We start from the raw sequence: 18,794 nt of genomic DNA, 5'->3' as shown, positions 1-18,794 counted from the left end.
GACACAGGCTTTCGTGGAAGAGACTGAATTCGGCAATCGATCTCCGGTTGATGCCGTTCTCGCCGGTAATTAGCGTGGTAGGGATGGAACGCGCTTGCAATATCTCCCAATTTCCTTCCAAACCCTTCGATACGCACATACTCTTAATTTCCTATTTAACGTACCTTTGTAGGATTACAATACATATTTCAATGATTTATAAGTGCACGACAGTCTATTCAATGTAAACCATAGATTAGTACAAATATTATTTTTATTATAAATTTTGTATCACATTTTCACATTTATCACATTTTCAAATATTCGCACACCATTTACGAGTATCTGATATCAGAGGAAATTACACGCGTAGAACGCGCGTGAAACAAGGGCAAATTCCAACCGTACTGAATCAGCTCCGGTACATAGTGCATATAGATACTGGTTGTTGTACGTCACGATCCGAGCCAACCGTGCCTGGGCGCGAGCCCTACACGTGCTCTCATTGGTCAGTGTTTTTTGTTAATAATTCAAAAACCAAATCTAACTTTGCATTTTGTCAAAGGAAATTGTTGTTCAGAGACACCTTCAGAATCACCTCTTTTCGGCTCTAACACTTTTTCTGGGACACCCTCTATAGATAAAGGACGATTCCATGTTAGAGGACCTAAACAGCATCCTAAACAACGGCGACGTGCCGAACATCTACAAGATGGACGAGATGGAACGGATCTTCCACTCGATGCGTGGACATGTGCAGGAGGCCGGGTTACAAATAAACAGAAGCAACCTGTTCTCTGCGTACGTGAAAATGGTCCGCAACAATTTGCACGTCGTAATTACTATGAGGTAGGCAGTATAGGCACAACTCGTCTCTTGAATTTTGCCTCTTCTTTTCATTGTTTAGTATTTTCGGATTAACACATGTACATTCCTACATATTTTATCTTATACAGATTCATCATTGTCGTCACCATCATCGTCATTATCATTGTTATTATTATTATTACCATTATCATCATTATTATTACTATTATTATTATCATATGTAGTATTTATATTATAATCCTTGGAAACAGCTTTACTAATATTTTATTGCAAAGAATGCTCGCACGAAATCTACAGTCTAAAAATTAGTAATTCGTACTGCGAAATGAGATATAAATGGGAGTATCTAGAATCACAATATTTTTTTACTCATAACATATCCTTGGAACACCCCACGGATTTCCACTTTGAGGTAATTGGAGATATAAAGAGAACAACGATGGCTGATGATGTATGAAAGGCGTCACGCGCAAGAGTCTATTCATATGGAGGTGGATGTCGCATCAGATAATAGGGCTACGTGCATGTTTACGTACTGTCTATATGTACACTCCTTTTCACTAACTAGTCTTTAGAACAATTAATAGCCTTCTTACTTTATAAAAGAAAAACTTATAAATTTAGAATCTTATAATAAATATTTAAATCACTCGAGTGGAAAAATATGGATATCGATTACTGAGAATGCCTTAAATATATTAACAAAAACTTGGACAACGTAAATCTGCTTTTCTTTTTGCTGTGTTTAAAATTCTTATCGATCAAGGTACAAGAACAATCGCCTGAAATAATCTATCAATCGCAACGCTTTACTTTTATTTATTTCAAGAGTTCTGAGGAAATCTGTTGTGCTTTGTCAAAGTGTAATTGTAAGGATTAATTCACAAATAAGGGTATGCTGCCGGCAATCCGGATTAAGGAATTCATCTGCAGAAAAACGTTTTATATCGATTCGTAAAGTGTAGGCGAGTTTAATTAAATTGCGTTGTAAATGTCTGGGAAATGTTAGAGTGAACATTTTGCATTTGTAGTATAGGCACTATACTAATGTCTTAGACGTACATAATTTACGTATCATCCATCACGTGCCACACATTGTAATTTAGTACTTGAAGAAAATTGACAAATGATTTTATACACTCGAAGAAATTTATACTATATGTATTAAGAAATACTGGATTGAAATTAAACTACACATGTCTTAAAGGAAATCTAGAGAGCGTTTGGTAAACGATGAAAGGTGACGACCCGGGATGCGGTATCATTTGTCAGTGACGACGAGATGATCGATGAACAGTATTATTTTGTGTCACGTTGTGAATTATCATTTCCAGTAGCTTAATTTGCGTGTTTCACAGTGGGGTGCAATACAGGGTGTCCCAGAAAATATTCTAGAGCCGAAAAGAGATAATTCTTGAGGTGCTTCTGAAAAACAATTTCCTTTAATTTTTAAATTATTAATAAAAAACACTGACCAATAAAAACGCGTGTAAGGCCCGCGCTGAACCACGACCGAGCGTTACGACCCGAGCCAACCTACCAGCGGCTAGGAGCGACCCTACGCATGCTCTGATTGGTCAGTCCTTTTTGTTAATAATTCAAAAACCATGGCTCACTTTATATTTTACCAAAGGAAATTGTTGTTCAAAAACACCTCCAGAATCACCCTTTTTCGGCTCTAACACTTTTTCTGGGACACCCTATATATCACCGGAAATTACGTGAACACGCTGAACGGAGATTCGGAATTCGTGGCATCATCAGACTCCGTTCTGCATTTTCAGTAGAGAACGGGGTGCCTCGTTCATGCGTAAACAAGTACAATGGAACTGTAATTACTCAAGTGTAGCGAGGTCGAGGCTTTCAATGCCACCTGCTAGACTTCGAAAACACATGTGTAAACTTTATACACGTCTCATCCTTTAGTAAATTTAATAAAACCTTTGATCTAACTAATCCTTGAATGAAACCTTTAAAGTCGGATCACCTGTCATGTCATATTTCTCAATGACTACATAAAAATTGTCTCTATTCCTTGATTTGAAGAACAATTTTATTGACACTGTTCATGATTCATGGTCTGATTACTTAAATATATACACGATTACTATTATGTAATTGATTACAGGATTGATATTCACTGTTTCACTACCAGAATTGATATTACTTAAGTGTGCGTATTCTATCCAATAAAAATATCTCTGAGACATTTACAAGGTGTCCCAGAATGCACGACTTTCTACTGAGGTTGTGTGAAGGAGGTCGAAATTCTGAGTCAAAAGTTCCTTTTCCACTCTTTTACTGAAACAAAAGTATTACGGACGAAGCCGCGATAGGAAATGCTAATTGTAAAATAGTAGTTCCATTTATGCATTATATATTATGTCTGTCACGATCAATAAACCCATACGAAAGTACAAGGATACAAACAAAGGAGAGTAATAATGTAATTACATTTAAACTCGCAGTCCCATCGGTGAGACATTCCGCGCTCGCATCAGACAATTCCCAGCATTGGTGAACTGCTGTACTATCGATTGGTTCTGTCCATGGCCGGAAGCTGCGCTTCAGGTTGGTAACGTAATTAGAAACGTGTAATACTCATCCTGCGAACAAAACCGTTCAGTCAAAATTATACAGGCTCATTGATTTACACAAGTTTATAAACTACAGTACAATTGATCGGATTTACTGACGAATCCTTCATTGCTCCCGACAGGATTACTATTCATTATACGACATTTGAGATCTGTTGTCAGATAAAATAAAGTTGAACATTTGGGAATAAGAAACTGTAGTTCATTCGATTAGTTTTGTCATATGATAAATTCAAATAATATCTTGATAAAATCAATAAATAATTACTTTTTCCAAAAGATGTTTTTCATTTGATCAAAGAGTGGTATTTTATTTTATACAGTAGATTCAACAATTTTATTTGATTCACGTGGGAGGAATACATATATTGAAGGATACCCTCTTATTACATATGGCCTTCTACCTTCTTTTTTCAGAGCGTGGCGATGCGATTTCTCACCGACATCACAGACGAATCCATTACGGACGACGTGTTAAAGTCGATAGTCAGAATGTGCCAATATATGCACTCCAGCGTGATCGAGGCGAGCGATCTCTTCTTCGAGGTGAGATGATCACAAGCATATGTATACATGTATACCTACATATGTATACATATGTATGTATAGTAGCTCACTACTTGATAGCGTATGCATGTGTGAGAAACGTATCTATCTATCCGTAAAGCCCGAGAATATCTTTTCCAATTTATTTTGCTCACATTTTTTTTTTAGAAGTCGAACACATGCATATACTATACATATACAGGGTGTTTGCAAAATCGTGATATAACTGGCAAGGGGATGATGATTCGTCATATAAAATCTAATCGAAAACAAGGAATATACATATGTAGTTTTTTCATACGGGGAGTAATTTTCGAGAAAATCGTGTTTTTACTTATTAAACCAGAGTTACAACTATTCGATTGGCTGAGGTGGAACTGTTGCGTGGCCCCCGAGAACGCTAGATCTTACTTCTTTAGATTTTCATTTGTGGAGTCACGTGAAAGAAATAGTTTACGCCGAAAATAATGAAAATCGGGACCAATTAAAAGGTAATATCGTTCAGGCATTCGAAGCAGTTAAAAACTCGAACACATTAGTTTCGGTTCACGTTTCACTAATTCGTCGAGCAAGAATTTGCCTACAACAGCAAGGAAGACATTTTCAACATTTGTAATTTACTAGAATAAATCAATTATTGAAATTTACGGCTAATTATTAATTAAAGTCGCGTACCTAACGAATTTTCAAACTCGATTTTCTCGAAAATGACGCCCCGTATGAAAAAACTAGATTCCTAGATTTTATGTGAAGGATCATCCCTTTGCCGGTTGTACCACGATTTCACAAACACCCTGTATGTATACTTATATACGTTAAAAGTGAAACACTATCGTACAGAAGTTTGATAGCTTCTTCTAGCGTTCTTTAGTTAAATACATAATTCCTTGTTATACTGGGAGAAATATCCGGTTTATTCGGTATAGAAGGGTATTGTTCTCTTCCCGTTAATATAATTTTAGTACAAAGAGAAATGTTATTGCGTAGGAACTGACACGGCACAATTATGTTACACCCACCTCGTATCTGGAATTACTTTCCGGCTACGGTGATCTCTTGAATAAAAAAAAACACGAGCTACAAGCGGCAGCGAACCGCCTCTCCACAGGTTTGTAACAAATATTGAAATTGCACACTTTATTATTTCAACGCATTATTGATATATTACCAAAATAAATGTATCAAAATAAATGTATATATACTTTATAAAAATGTGTATGTATACATTATATCATGTAGTATGTTATTAAGTATATCATATGATAATCTCAAATTATATTATATGATAATCTCAAATTAAACATACATTTGTATACAATTTTCATTTGAGTCTCAACTTATTCATCTTATCTGTTTCATCTATACAAAGAAATCTGTATAGTCTATATCGGATTCGTGAAAAATTGCAACTTTAGCAAAGTGTTGCGCTCATTGTCGAAACCCTGAAAACGGGTTTCGATCAGCTCGTTCCAGGAGCATACATGTTCGACGGCCTCCGAAAATATCTTTCGTAATCAGGGCGTACTGATCGATTTGCTCTTAAAAAACGAAAAAGTCACCTTGATCGTGCAATTTAAGAAATTGTGGAATATCGCTCTCATAACTATTACATATAATACAGGGATTTAAATAACAATAAAATCTTTGCGCTCGTATTAACCCGCGGGTAAGTCATGACTTGTATCTATAAATGTATTACAGACTAGATAATTTTCATACAAAATAAAACGTCTGTAATATTAATTAGAACAATGAAATCTAAATAGTAATTCTTCCTGTCCGTCAAAAATCATAACATACATTTTGTTATTCATTTGGTGTGTATGTATTTTTTGTTTTATATCTCACGACATGGTATTTTATAAGCAATACTATTTTACAAAATTAACATGAAAACGCTACGAAAATTTTCTTATTCAATTGTATTTTATGTTATACCATAATTATTATTAGATGTATTAGATCTTCATCACCCTTTCTCTTTCCGACTACATCATATATTTCCATTAATAATTCTTCCAATTAACCATTTGGAACAATAATTTGATGAACACAATATTCGAACATTAATTTAATACGTGTATAATTGTATGTTATAATTCATATTTATGTATTATATATGATATTATATTGCACAATAGAAATAGAAATTAAATGCAGAATTGAAATGATATAAGTTATATTAAACAAATGATTACTAAGAAAATTTTCATTTTGTACACTTTATTTCATTACGTAATCCTTGGTACATATATGTATATGCGAAGAGAATAGAGAAAAGAGATGTTGTAGTTGGAAATAAAAATCTATCGGGTCAAAGGTAAAGGACCAGAGTTCAACAAATCTACCGTTGATAAATTAAGCACAACCCGTCTAATGGAAAGTCGCAATAAGCCGAGCTTTCAGCTATCGATTTCTCCTACGTGGAACTATAAAATTGTAGCCTCCGGGAACGGAAATAGAGACATCCTTCATACTAATTGAGTACTGTGGACCGTCACTAACGAGACTTTAGTCTGAAATAACAGCTACAACCTTTTGCATCTAAAACGGACATGTACATTTCTTTCCTTACAAGTTACTACATAATTCCGAAAAAAATAATCATTGCCTTTTTATGAACTTTGGGAAAATTTGAGGTTTTTAATCATATAATCTATATCACTTGACTGAGAAAAATCACCTGGGGATTTTAAGGGGGAACTACTCAGTGTTTGTGTGAAATAAACAACTAATTAATTAAATAAATAACTGCACTACAGATTTAATTCATACAAATTTTACGAATACCTTACTAGTATTAATATTTTCTCTACGTCAGACTAGACCAACGAATAAAATATAATTTCAAATGATGTAAGAAATATTATGATTCAAAACATTCATTTTGATCAATTGCATAAATTACTTGATACGAAGGTTATTTTAATCAAATAGTACATTTTGATAGGCTTAGATAAACTCGCGAGCGCAGAGATAGAAGTAAAGGAAATGCAAATACTGTTGGCGCTGATGAAACCTAAGTTGGAAAAGGCAGCAGAGGACACGGCTAAAATGATTGAAAGGATCGCCCTTGACACTGTTAGTACTAATATAATATGACTCTTTTAAATATTGTATTTAAATAACGAATGATACAAACATGATACAATCGTTTAAAGAATATTTCTTTATAAATATCAAAGATGAAACAATTACATATACACTATATTCATTTCTCATTAACAAAGTAAAAATCGTTGTAGTAAGTATATGACACAGCTAAATTCTAATCATTCACGATAAAAAAATGTAATTCAACGTGCGTGAGGTATTTGATCTTGGCTTTAAGAACTAAATGTGCCTGGTATCTCTTCAGTATAATCTGATTTTCCTTCTTTGATTGAAGGTCGAAGCAGAGAAAACGAGAGCACAGGCAAAGGAGCAGGAGGAGATGGCGGAAAAGATGAAAATAGAGAATCAAGCTATCAAAGACGAGGCAGAAGCTGATTTGAGTACGTGTTCGCGCTCGTTTTTAAGGTTTTCGATAACATATTTCTTTTCATAAGGTAACTCTTATCAGATGATGGCTAACACAGTTTCTATTCAGACGTAGATGGAAATCGTATAAAGAAAAAATTTGTTATGTAAATTTTATAATTATAACATTAAACTGTAATCCTTAGGTAAATTATATACAAAAATTATAGAAAGGAAACTATACTACAAACTATAATACTAGTTACACATTTGCAATACAGGGTGAATCACGAATTGTGATCAGTAGAGATTACTATGTTATTAGCAGTCCGATCAAAAATGTTTTTATCAGCTTTTGCATGATTTCCACAGAGCTTTAACATGATTATAAAAGATTATTTTTCAACTCTTTCTTTAATGTTTTTCAAGGTCATCTTCAATTTTTTGCAAATAAACGTATAATTTTTTTATGCCTATCTGAGAGAATTAGAGAATTTCAAGACGAATTCGGTAAATATCAGAACATAACTGTTCTTTTATCATTTGGGTCGAGAAACAATTAAAAAATTTTGTATTACTTCAAAATATTTTAAAACCGACGCTACGGACGCTTAGGACAGAGACGCACAGGCCTGTACAAGTTCACCGGAACATGTGTACGGTAGTACTGTACAGTGCGCAGTTATCTTGTTACCTTGTCCCTTGACAAGTGACCGGAAAAAATTGAAAAATCATTCGACTGAAGCGGAGACTCGTGCTGATAAATCGGAGCGTTTGTAGCAATGCTCAGGTCGCTCATGAGTGAAAATGCCCGGTTGTAAACATGAGATGCGAGATACGTTTACATATTCATCGCTGTCGTTAGATTTCCTTCTCATTATTAAAAATTTTAATCTTTATCGTTAATCAAGTATACTTTGAACAAGTTTTTATCATTTCTATGAGTCTACTTGTAAATCTCCGCCGAATCAGCATTACTGGAACTACATTCTACATTTGAATAAAACAATGAAAATATTTTCTTCATTTTCTACTTTTAAACTGTTATCAATTCCCAATAGCTTCAATAAAGCTCTTAAATGAAATTTCGTTAAATAAAATTGATCTCATTCAAGAAAACTGCAACTGCTACATCATCTGTCGACCTGATCACAAATGATGTTAAAAAGGTTTACCGGAATGTGTGGATGCACCATATGCATCCAGAGAATGTATTCAAGCATAGAAGGCATTCAAGATGTAGAGGCTTGCTTGTACAGGTCTACTTAAGAGTCTATAGCAGGTTTTAGATTAGTTATCAATGCGTTTATAAAAGAAAGATCTATGCAAGCTTCCATTTAATGATATTTGCGAAGTATTAATTTAATCGATATTCTATTGGGCGCAGGTCTGGCGCGTCCCATGCTAATTGCTGCTGAGAAGAGCTTGAAGGCTTTGAACAGAAACGACATTACCGAGGTGAAAGCGATGAAAAGACCGCCCGTTGGCGTGCTACTTGTTATCGAAACCATTTGTATTATAAATAACGTGAAACCTGTAAAGGTTTGCGAATTTCACTATATACTAATAATAATACATATACATATGTATGTATATAAATACTTCATGCAAGTGTACAAGCAGAAATGTATACATGTAGAAAATTGCATGGATTCGGGTATATACAAGGGAAATATAAGACAAATTGCCTTTCAATATTTATTGCATAGATTGATACCGGATACGGTGGGGAACCGAAGTGGGATTACTGGGGACCCGGTAGCCAGCTGCTCGCGGACCCGGGTCACTTCTTGTATACTATGGAAAATTACGACAAAGAAAATCTCACCGAAGACATGATTAATAAATTAAAAATTTACATCGAAAATCCTAATTTCCAGCCATCGAAGGTTTGAATCTTTCTCAATTTCCCTTGCTTTATATAATCATTAATTAATACTGTATTAAGTGCTGCATAATAGTATTATCACATATATCATTATTAAATATATATTATTATATTTTTTATGCTATTAATATGATTTATTTTCTGAAATAACAAGGACACGATAAAGAACAGCAAATGTTTCCACCATTTCTGTAAGTATTAACTTGGACTGTGTATTCGTGTACTGAATTAGCAAATCTGTTTTCAACTCGTACATCGTACAATTAATCATTTTCTCAGTAACGAACAATCACGAACAGGTGTAATGCGATAGAATTCCAGAAAAACGGTACCCCGTTCAAAGGTTGTCTGCCATTCATTAATTAGGATGTTTCATACAGAACAATCAGCTTGAAATTGCAAGAAACTATGCAAATCCGAAAAAGAAATTTCATAGAAACGGGAAATATGAAAGTATATTTTATAATTGGTTTCGTTGAACAGGAAAATTTTCCTCTGAAAACAGTTTCTATGTTAACAGAAACGATAATAATGAATGTATTAAAATATAAAGGAAAAGGCTATAAACATTGCAAACGATGCCAATCAATTGCGTACCTAGAATTTAATAATGAAAGGTTCTTTGTTGCCAGAAAAATCGTTAATTGGTATAACGTTTCGTGTTTCTTTCTAACTTTTAACTTCGTCAAAGGAAAATTGGCAATTTGAAAAGACATTTTCGCAATATTCGAAATAATGAAATGTTAATTGCAGAAAATACGCTCATTAAGTAGCTTAGTATTTTCACGTTGAACGGCATCGTAATAATTAAATCAACTATTATTTACGACAAAGGTAAGTACTTCAAACAGGAAAACCATTCGAGCGAGGGTATGCAAATAAATAATTGAAATATTAACTAGTGAAAACATGAATACTCTTTGAGTACAGTATTTTAAGAGATCAGTAAAAAAATTGATAATTTTATGGAATGTACACAGTTTGAAAATAAACTATTGTTTGACACTGAAACGTCTTATTTTAGATCGAATACGTGTCAAAGGCGTGTCATTCGTTGTGTCTGTGGGTACACGCGATGTACAATTATTACTTCGTGAATCTGAAAGTGAAACCGAAGATGGAAGCGTTGGCGAAAGCCGAGGAGGCTTTAGTGGAAACAGAGAGAACTTTAACTGCAGCCATAGAAAGGCTCAGAGAGGTGGAAGAGGGTATTGAGAAGCTGCGAAAGCTTCTGCAGGAGGAGGAGGATAAAAAAGCGGCCCTCGAGAAGGAGAAGCAGCTTTGCGAAGACAGAATGGGCAGAGCTGTCAGGCTGATCGACGGTCTCGCCGGCGAGCAAATACGTTGGACCTCCACCGTTGCCGAGCTAAACATCTCTGTAAAAAACGCCATTGGCGATATCCTTCTCGCTTCAGGTATAAGCGTAATTAAACTAACTAAAAACATACTGGTCGATTTTCCACAAGTGATGTAAAATAATTAATTCCCAGAAATCATTCATGTATTCGTCTTTAGTTACTTCATTTCTCGTATCTATAGACAAAATTTCTCATTTGCCTCTGTCAATCTACTTTTAATTGAAATTTTCATTTCCATTTCCAACAATGCATTTATTCATTTTTCTGTAGCCTTCAAATAAAATTTCTCGTTCGTTTTACTAGATCCATTTTGTAACGAGTTTACTTCATATTTTACTTCTAATATACACGCCCGGCCATTGCCAGAGGAACAAGCGCTGCAAGTGCTATATTAAGTGCTGTTAAATTAATTTTTACTTATAACAAAGAACGAACAAATTCTTTGCATTGTCATTTATGTAGTTTATTATCCGTTGGTTTCTCAAAACGCTTCGTACTGAACGGAACACTTGTTCCCCTGGCTATCATGAATCGAGCCAAGACGTCTGTCACTGAATTCAAAAATCAAGCCCCATTTTACATTTTGCGAAAGGAAATTGTTGTTCAGAATGATCCTCCCACTCTGCCATTTCCGGCTCTAACACTTTTTACGGAACACGCTGTATATACACTTGAGTTCGCTCGCATGAAATGGATATCTAACTTAAACTTGTCAGGTGCGATAGCCTATTTGACACCGTTCACCGACGCGTATCGGGAGAGGCTTTTGACAGCTTGGATGAAACTACTCGGCGAGGGCATGCCCCACACTGCAGGTAGCGACCCGGTGTCCACTCTGGGTGACCAAGTGGAAATAAGAAGATGGCAGATCGAGGGTCTGCCGAGGGATATGCTGTCCGTCGAGAACGCGGTGCTCGCGATGCATTCGAAACGGTGGCCGCTTTTTATAGATCCCCAGGCACAGGCAAACAAGTGGATCCGTAATCTGGTAAGGATTACTCTTTTTGTTATGGACACTAGTTTCATTATCTTATACCATATAATAAAACATTTATGGTACATGTTAAAAAAATGTATTTTAGATACACTTTTCTTTTATCATTTAAACATTGCAATATTCGCTCATGCCTCTGATATTTTATAAATTTTTATATTATATGGCAAGCAATCTTTATATGTACCTTCTGCATATACAATTTTTCTATAAATGCATAAAATCCGCTGTCTATTTATTGATTAGGTCTATGTATGTCCATCTCTTTCTTTTTTCATACCGATTCCTTCAATTTTTGTTCACACATCGCATACTGTATACATACATTTCTTTGTTAAGCATGTTGTTCATAATAGGATCATTCAAATAACAATTGTTGTTTCTCTAATAAAGATCAACAGTTTTTTAATCTAACAATGACAATGAATTGAAAGCGCTACTATTTCGTTCTTCTTTCGTTGTTTAACATACGACTTTTGTTTTTCATGCACAGAAGCAATGAATTGTTTGATCCCTTCTTCAAAGATGTTTTACATTTTTACTTTATGGAGCGTCTTGAAGAAATTCATTCTTTTAATTTAACAAATCAAAACACATTTTTCGGAAACTATAACTAAATCAATAAATATTATTTCTGACGATACTTATTATTGCCTCATCGTGTATTTTTATAAACACTCTTTTATAAGCATTTTATTCATGATAATTATACTTATATTTATTTGCTTGTGCGCTCACTATAATTTAATGGGAAATAGTACAAGGAGAGCGGCATATCCGTGGCAAAAATGACAGATAAGGAATTGCTACGGGTACTCGAGTCTTGCGTGCGATTCGGAAGAGTTTGCCTGATAGAAAATATCGGTCTGGAGCTGGAAGCAGGCTTGGATCCGATCCTGTTACGGTCGTTGTTCGAGCACGGTGGCCAATGGTGTGTGAAAGTCGGCGAGAACATCGTCCCGTATCATTCGGACTTCCGCCTCTTTCTCACCACGAGACTATCCAATCCTCATTACACGCCGGAAGTATGCGTCAAGATACTGCTGGTTAACTTTGCCCTCACCAAAACGTAGGTTTCTTCAGATTCCCCTTACCCGCATCGAATTCCTCCTTTAATAAATTTAATTTTTCGCGTACAACATATGTATTCACGACAATATGAATTTCTCCTAAAACTAACTCTGCATTCATACTAAACGAGTTAATTATTATGTGGTGCAAGTGATACATTACTCGTCTTCGATGAAAATATATTGCGGCATTTGATTAAATTGCTTTGGACGTTTTGAAAGAATGATAATGTGATGAAAATATTGTTAAAGCGGCCTCGAGGATCAAATGCTGTCGCTGGTCGTGATTCAAGAACGACCCGACCTCGAACAAACGAGAAACGCTTTAATCGTGTTAAATTCGGAATTGAGAAGGGAATTACTGGAAATAGAAGATAGGATTTTATATCGATTGTCAGTATCCGAGGGCTCCGCCGTCGATGACATGGATCTTATTCTCACCTTAGAGGCATCTAAAGTCAAGAGCGAAGAGATCAAGGTATGCATTTTAAAAGAAGTAGAACATATTGTAAACGTTCGGTCAATATTAACAGTACACAATACTGTATGTATGTATACGATTTATTTCTGTATATCAATTGTATACACTGCCATAGAATACAGAGTGTCCCATGTAACACCTTTCACGATTTTTCAAATACTTGCGATAATCTGACAAAAAAATATTTTCAACAACAGTTGATCAGTTCTCGATTGACTATACATTGCAAGAAAAAAAGTTGGAAAGAAAACTTTTTTGTCAAGATCACGTTCATTTCTTTAAATGACACTTTGTATTGTTGACTTAACAATATCATAGCCCGTATCAAGACGTAATATTTTTCGTTGAATCATCCTGTATGTGCATATGTGCATAGGTGAAAATGAAAGAGTCAGAGATCACTCAAGCAGATATCGATACAACCAGGTCGCTATATATCCCGGTCGCGATTCGCGGTCGAATCCTCTACTTCTGTTTATCCGATCTACAATTCGTTGACACGATGTACCAGTACTCCCTCGAGTGGTTCGTTGAGATCTTCAACAACAGCATCGTCGCCACCGAAAAGAGCCGTTAGTAGTAAAACGCGAAACGAGTCTCGCGTCGCATAATGCCAATTGCAATTATATATAATTGGTTTGATTAAATTTTGAAGCGATACGACTGAAATAATTATACGTGAAACTATTAATGTTTTACTTGTTAATCTGCAGCTGACATTCAAATGCGCGTGGCGAACATAAACCACAAATTCATGTTCTCGCTGTTCTCGAACGTGTGCCGCAGTCTATTCGAGAGACACAAGCTTCACTTCGCATTTCTGGTCTGCGCCCGAATACGCATGAACGACAAATTAATCGATGCTACTGAGTGGAGGCACCTTTTGGCGGGACCCGAGCCAATGGAAGTAAGCGATAAATTTAACGTACCGCGCTATCGACGAGCAATTTCTTTTTCTCGTACTGATATTGATCAATTTTCTTTTTGTTAATGTCCTAAAGTTGATGAACTTAGATAATTAAGCATAAATTGGAAATTGATATTCTAATAATAGTTACTTATTTGTCCTTTTAATGACACATTACTAACAAGTATTTTTATTAAATACAATCCTTAATTATACAGAGAAGACTCTTTATTCGAAACAACTGATTAATTAATGTATATCAATTAAATAATTATATTAACATTTTTTTTATTATCATAAAGGAATGCTATTTTCGTTTCACAATTTTCTGTGATCCACGTGGAAAATGCTCAGCGTGGGAGGCTCATTCCCCCAAGCTTTTTCACATAAAGTTTGATATTTCCCAACGTAGGAGGGTCCGAATCCAGCTCCGGAATGGATTACTCCCCGTTGCTGGAAAGAGATTCAGGCACTTGAGAACTTGCCAAACTTTGCAGGTTTCGTCGAGAGCTTTAAACAGTCGATGGCTCAATTTAAAGTCGTGTTCGACGCTCAAGAGGCGCATCTGTGAGTAGACTATTAAAGTTGATCCTTTCACAAGTTTTTGTTCAACTAACAAAATATTTTATGGTCCAAATACGTAAATCACTAATCATATAGACAGTAAGAAAATGTATTATATATGTAATTCTATAAATCTCTCTATAGAAATCAGTGATATACTGATCTCTCTATGAATCAGTGTTCTCTATAGAGAGATTCTCTCTATAGAGATCGGTGATATAAATGCAATAACGTCAAACCGGTATTTGAGTTACATTATTCGTGTTCAATTATCCGTGGAATAAAATTATATTGCATAGGTCCACCGAGATTTTATGAATAGGAGGCATCAATATGTGTATACTAATCACTGCATGAAACATTGTGTGTTCCACGTGTATCAACATAGAAAATTATTTAAATAAACTGATCATTATATAAAACGAAAATGAAAAATTCTCTTTCTCTGCAGAGTCCTGTACCCCGATCCGTGGCAAACGAAGTTAGACGATTTTCAGAAAATGTTAGTGCTGAAGTGTCTGCGTCCCGACAAGGTGACGAACGCTATGCAATTGTATTTGGCAAAGTACCTAGGCCAAGAGTTCGTCGAGCCTCAGACGGCCGAGTTGTCCGCGATTTACAACGAATCCTCACCAACCACTCCCATTGTATTCATTCTGTCCACCGGCACTGACCCCGCCGCGGAATTGTACAAGTTCGCGGACAAATTAAAAATGATCACGAAGCTGCACGCCATCTCCCTCGGCCAGGGACAGGGACCAAGAGCAGAGGCAATGATGAAGTTATCTGCGGAACAGGGCTCTTGGTGTTTCTTTCAAGTAAGAATTTTTTCTCATAACGCTATAGAATTAATCTTGAATAATTGTTGTTATAAACATGACTTTATAAACTTTCAAGCAGTAATATAAAACCATTGCCAGTCTCATAAAACATAAAATTGTTTCATAAATCTTATAATGCACGAATTTTATTTCTCATGTGCAAATTGGATTGTAACACGAATTTAATGTCTTACGTACAAATTGTATTATACATGAATTTTATTTTATATACGCGATAACTTTTCACATCTTGTATTGTTAAACGAGAGTAGAGAAAATTTTATTGATGAATAAGGGAAGAAATAGACAATACTGTTCAATAAACTTAAGCCCCTCCCGGCGTCTGTCGTTTAAATAAATTAAATTTTCATAGAATTGCCATTTGGCACCGAGTTGGATGCCGGAGATGGAAACCTTGGTCGAGACTCTATCGCGGGGAAAGAACCATCGCGACTTCCGTTTATGGCTCACCTCTTCACCCTCGCCAGCCTTTCCTGTCAGCATTCTCCAAAACAGTAGCAAGATGACGGTCGAACCACCCAGAGGCATAAAGGTCGTATAATATAAAAATTGTTTCTATTCCTTTTTCGTCGTCATTAAATTCTTATTATTTATTTAAATTTTGTATCATTTATTCATTACAATCACCTTATGTTTAATGCAATATTCTAGGGAAGACATATGTTTTAGGATTTATATAAATCCTAATTGTCGTAATGCATGTTTTTAGCATAAAATAAATAAAAAATAAAATGATTCTGTTTTTCTTAGGCAAACATGTTTCGAGCCTACCTGACTCAGGTAACGGAAATGCAAAGCTTTTTACAATCCGACCATCCGAAGGTGTGCAATTTCAAATGGCTGGTCTTCTCGTTGTGCCTTTTCCACTCGGCATTGCTGGAACGTAGGAAATTCGGCTCTCTCGGATTCAATATCCCCTACGAATTTACCGACGGTGATTTGAGAATATGCATATCGCAGCTGCATATGTTCCTTTTAGAATATGACGTTGTGCCATTCAAAGTAAGATTACATATTCTTAGAAAAAATGTGTGATTTACAATTTGCAATTTTAGCCTCTGTGCTACTATAAACGTTGATGGCTTTTAGAATTTATTATAATTTTGTTTTTAATTAAATACACGTAACGTATTTCTGATATTTTAATCTAGTTGAATCTTGTAAGAGGATTTTTTAACATTCCATAAAGGTGTTGATATACACAGCTGGTCATATTAACTATGGAGGTCGAATAACAGATGATTGGGATCGACGATGCGTTTTAACTATTTTGCAAGATTACTACAAACCCGAAATTTTATCTTCAACTTATCAATTTGACGAAACCGGACGTTACGTTCAAGTATGTGCTTAGATTAACGGTGTATTAACATTTGACCAAATTTCATTATTAGATCCAAAAACTCTATTTGATACTTTAAACGTTTATGTTTTTATTTAAATTTTATGCTTCTTTATTAGTTAGAAGAGACGGCTAAGTTCGAGGATTACATCGAGTACATAAAAACGTTCCCTCTGAACGATGAACCGTCAATGTTCGGCATGCACCCGAACGCGGACATCAGCTTCGCTCAGGCGGAGACGTACTCGTGTCTGAATACGTTACTCGCCCTACAACCGCGAGAAGTCGGAATCGCTGCGGCGAGCACCGAAGAAGTAACCACACAATTAGCCACGGAAATGCTCACCGGAATACCGCCGATCTTCGACTTAACGATCATCCAGCAAAGGTAACAAAAGTATTACGGTTCATATACACTGACGCGTGTTCTAACGAAAATTGAAGACAATTTTTACATAATTTTACAAAATCTACTGTCAGAAAAACTGGCGCGCGTTATGTACTGAAATGTCATCAAACGCATTTCTGTGTTATTTTATTTATGCACACACATTCGTATGTTATACTTTATCCGTTATCTCCATTCAAGTATGCTTTGATAAATCGTACGTGTTCCCTAGAAAACTGCAGTTTACGATATGCATGCAAACAAGCATATTTGAGCGGAAGGAATAGCTCGATTTCTTCGAGTTTATATAAATCGTCGGATCTCTGCCTTATACATACATATATTAAATGTCTTGCCTCTGATCTTATATATTAAATGTCTTGCTTCAAACGCAGTCCACTGAAAGAACTGGTCATACATCTCTTCTACATATAATCTCAAATCTATTTAATTCATTTCTTTTAAATTGCTAAATATTAATAAAATATGTCATAACTCGATACCGAAAATATTAAAACACCTTTATCTATAATATTACATTATCAAAATTATTATAATGCTTAAATAATGCTCTTGAATCGTTATCGTTAATTTCATTTTTGTTAACAATACGTGCGTAAATAAATATACAAAGTAATAAATATACAATGTATACATATATTACATAGATATCCGGTATTATATGAGGAGTCATTTAATACTGTACTACTTCAAGAAGCTATACGATATAATGGTCTGCTGCGAGTGGTGAAACAAACTTTAATAGATTTGTTAAAAGCTTTGAAGGGATTGGTCGTTATGTCCGAACAGTTAGAAACTGTAGCGAATAGCCTCTATAACAACAGAATTCCACAAATTTGGCAAGATAAGGGATACCCGTCGTTGAAACCTCTCGGTAACGTTCAGTTTCGAATACTTTGATTAAATAATCAACAGATTGATAGCAGATTCCTCATAAACTATGTGAAACAATCATACCTCTCTACTTGTTTTAAATTACACGGAAAATTGTAAATTTTTTATTATCTAATTATAATGAAATTTATGGTTGTTTCTAATATGATATAAATACAGGTGCGTGGTTTTTGGATTTGAAAGAGAGAATTGCCTTTTTGAAAACTTGGGAGAATCAAGGTATACCGGCAGCATTCTGGATTTCCGGTTTCTACTTTCCGCAAGCGTTTCTGACTGGCACGTTGCAGAATTTTGCTAGAAAATATGTCGTCTCCATCGATACGATTGATTTCAGTTTCAAAGTAACCGGAACATGACAATTTTTAATATTAAATAATCGTTCTATTAAATTTCAATACCAATACTCCTTGTTTTGCGTTACACGTAGGTATTGAGTGCAAGGCCACACCAGAGACCATCGGACGGTTGTGTCATTTATGGTCTGTTCCTTGAGGGTTGCCGATGGGATGGAGAATATTTGAATGAATCTTTTCCCAAGGAGCTATACACTGGTAAATATAGGCCGGTATTAAGAGTCGTTACTTATATTTAAGATCGCCTTAAGCATTTATGCTGTTTACTGTACAAGACAGGGAC

General features: G+C 35.3%; 1 protein-coding gene across 1 annotated transcript in view; it reads left to right on the top strand.

Annotated features, from left to right (window-relative positions):
- LOC108631544 (dynein heavy chain 1, axonemal) overlaps positions 1–18,794 on the top strand; it is a 74,457-nt gene that overhangs the window by 54,828 nt on the left and 835 nt on the right. Inside the window, exons 38-59 of the mRNA XM_026818943.1 lie at positions 620–828; positions 3,276–3,378; positions 3,822–3,950; positions 4,938–5,058; positions 6,901–7,031; positions 7,339–7,444; positions 8,797–8,951; positions 10,322–10,712; positions 11,372–11,643; positions 12,408–12,718; positions 12,972–13,197; positions 13,577–13,772; positions 13,914–14,107; positions 14,520–14,674; positions 15,123–15,489; positions 15,866–16,045; positions 16,264–16,515; positions 16,703–16,855; positions 16,975–17,243; positions 17,912–18,138; positions 18,318–18,499; positions 18,586–18,709. Coding sequence (XP_026674744.1) covers positions 620–828; positions 3,276–3,378; positions 3,822–3,950; positions 4,938–5,058; positions 6,901–7,031; positions 7,339–7,444; positions 8,797–8,951; positions 10,322–10,712; positions 11,372–11,643; positions 12,408–12,718; positions 12,972–13,197; positions 13,577–13,772; positions 13,914–14,107; positions 14,520–14,674; positions 15,123–15,489; positions 15,866–16,045; positions 16,264–16,515; positions 16,703–16,855; positions 16,975–17,243; positions 17,912–18,138; positions 18,318–18,499; positions 18,586–18,709 — 4,453 coding nt within the window. The remainder of the gene's footprint in view (positions 1–619; positions 829–3,275; positions 3,379–3,821; positions 3,951–4,937; positions 5,059–6,900; positions 7,032–7,338; positions 7,445–8,796; positions 8,952–10,321; positions 10,713–11,371; positions 11,644–12,407; positions 12,719–12,971; positions 13,198–13,576; positions 13,773–13,913; positions 14,108–14,519; positions 14,675–15,122; positions 15,490–15,865; positions 16,046–16,263; positions 16,516–16,702; positions 16,856–16,974; positions 17,244–17,911; positions 18,139–18,317; positions 18,500–18,585; positions 18,710–18,794) is intronic.

The sequence above is a fragment of the Ceratina calcarata genome, unplaced genomic scaffold (assembly GCF_001652005.2).
Source record: "Ceratina calcarata isolate Rehan_Ccalc_2016 unplaced genomic scaffold, ASM165200v1 scaffold92.2, whole genome shotgun sequence".
Taxonomy (NCBI): Eukaryota; Metazoa; Arthropoda; class Insecta; order Hymenoptera; family Apidae; genus Ceratina; species Ceratina calcarata.
The sequence above is the reverse complement of the archived record's forward strand: the minus strand, read 5'-3'. Positions and strand labels throughout refer to the sequence as shown.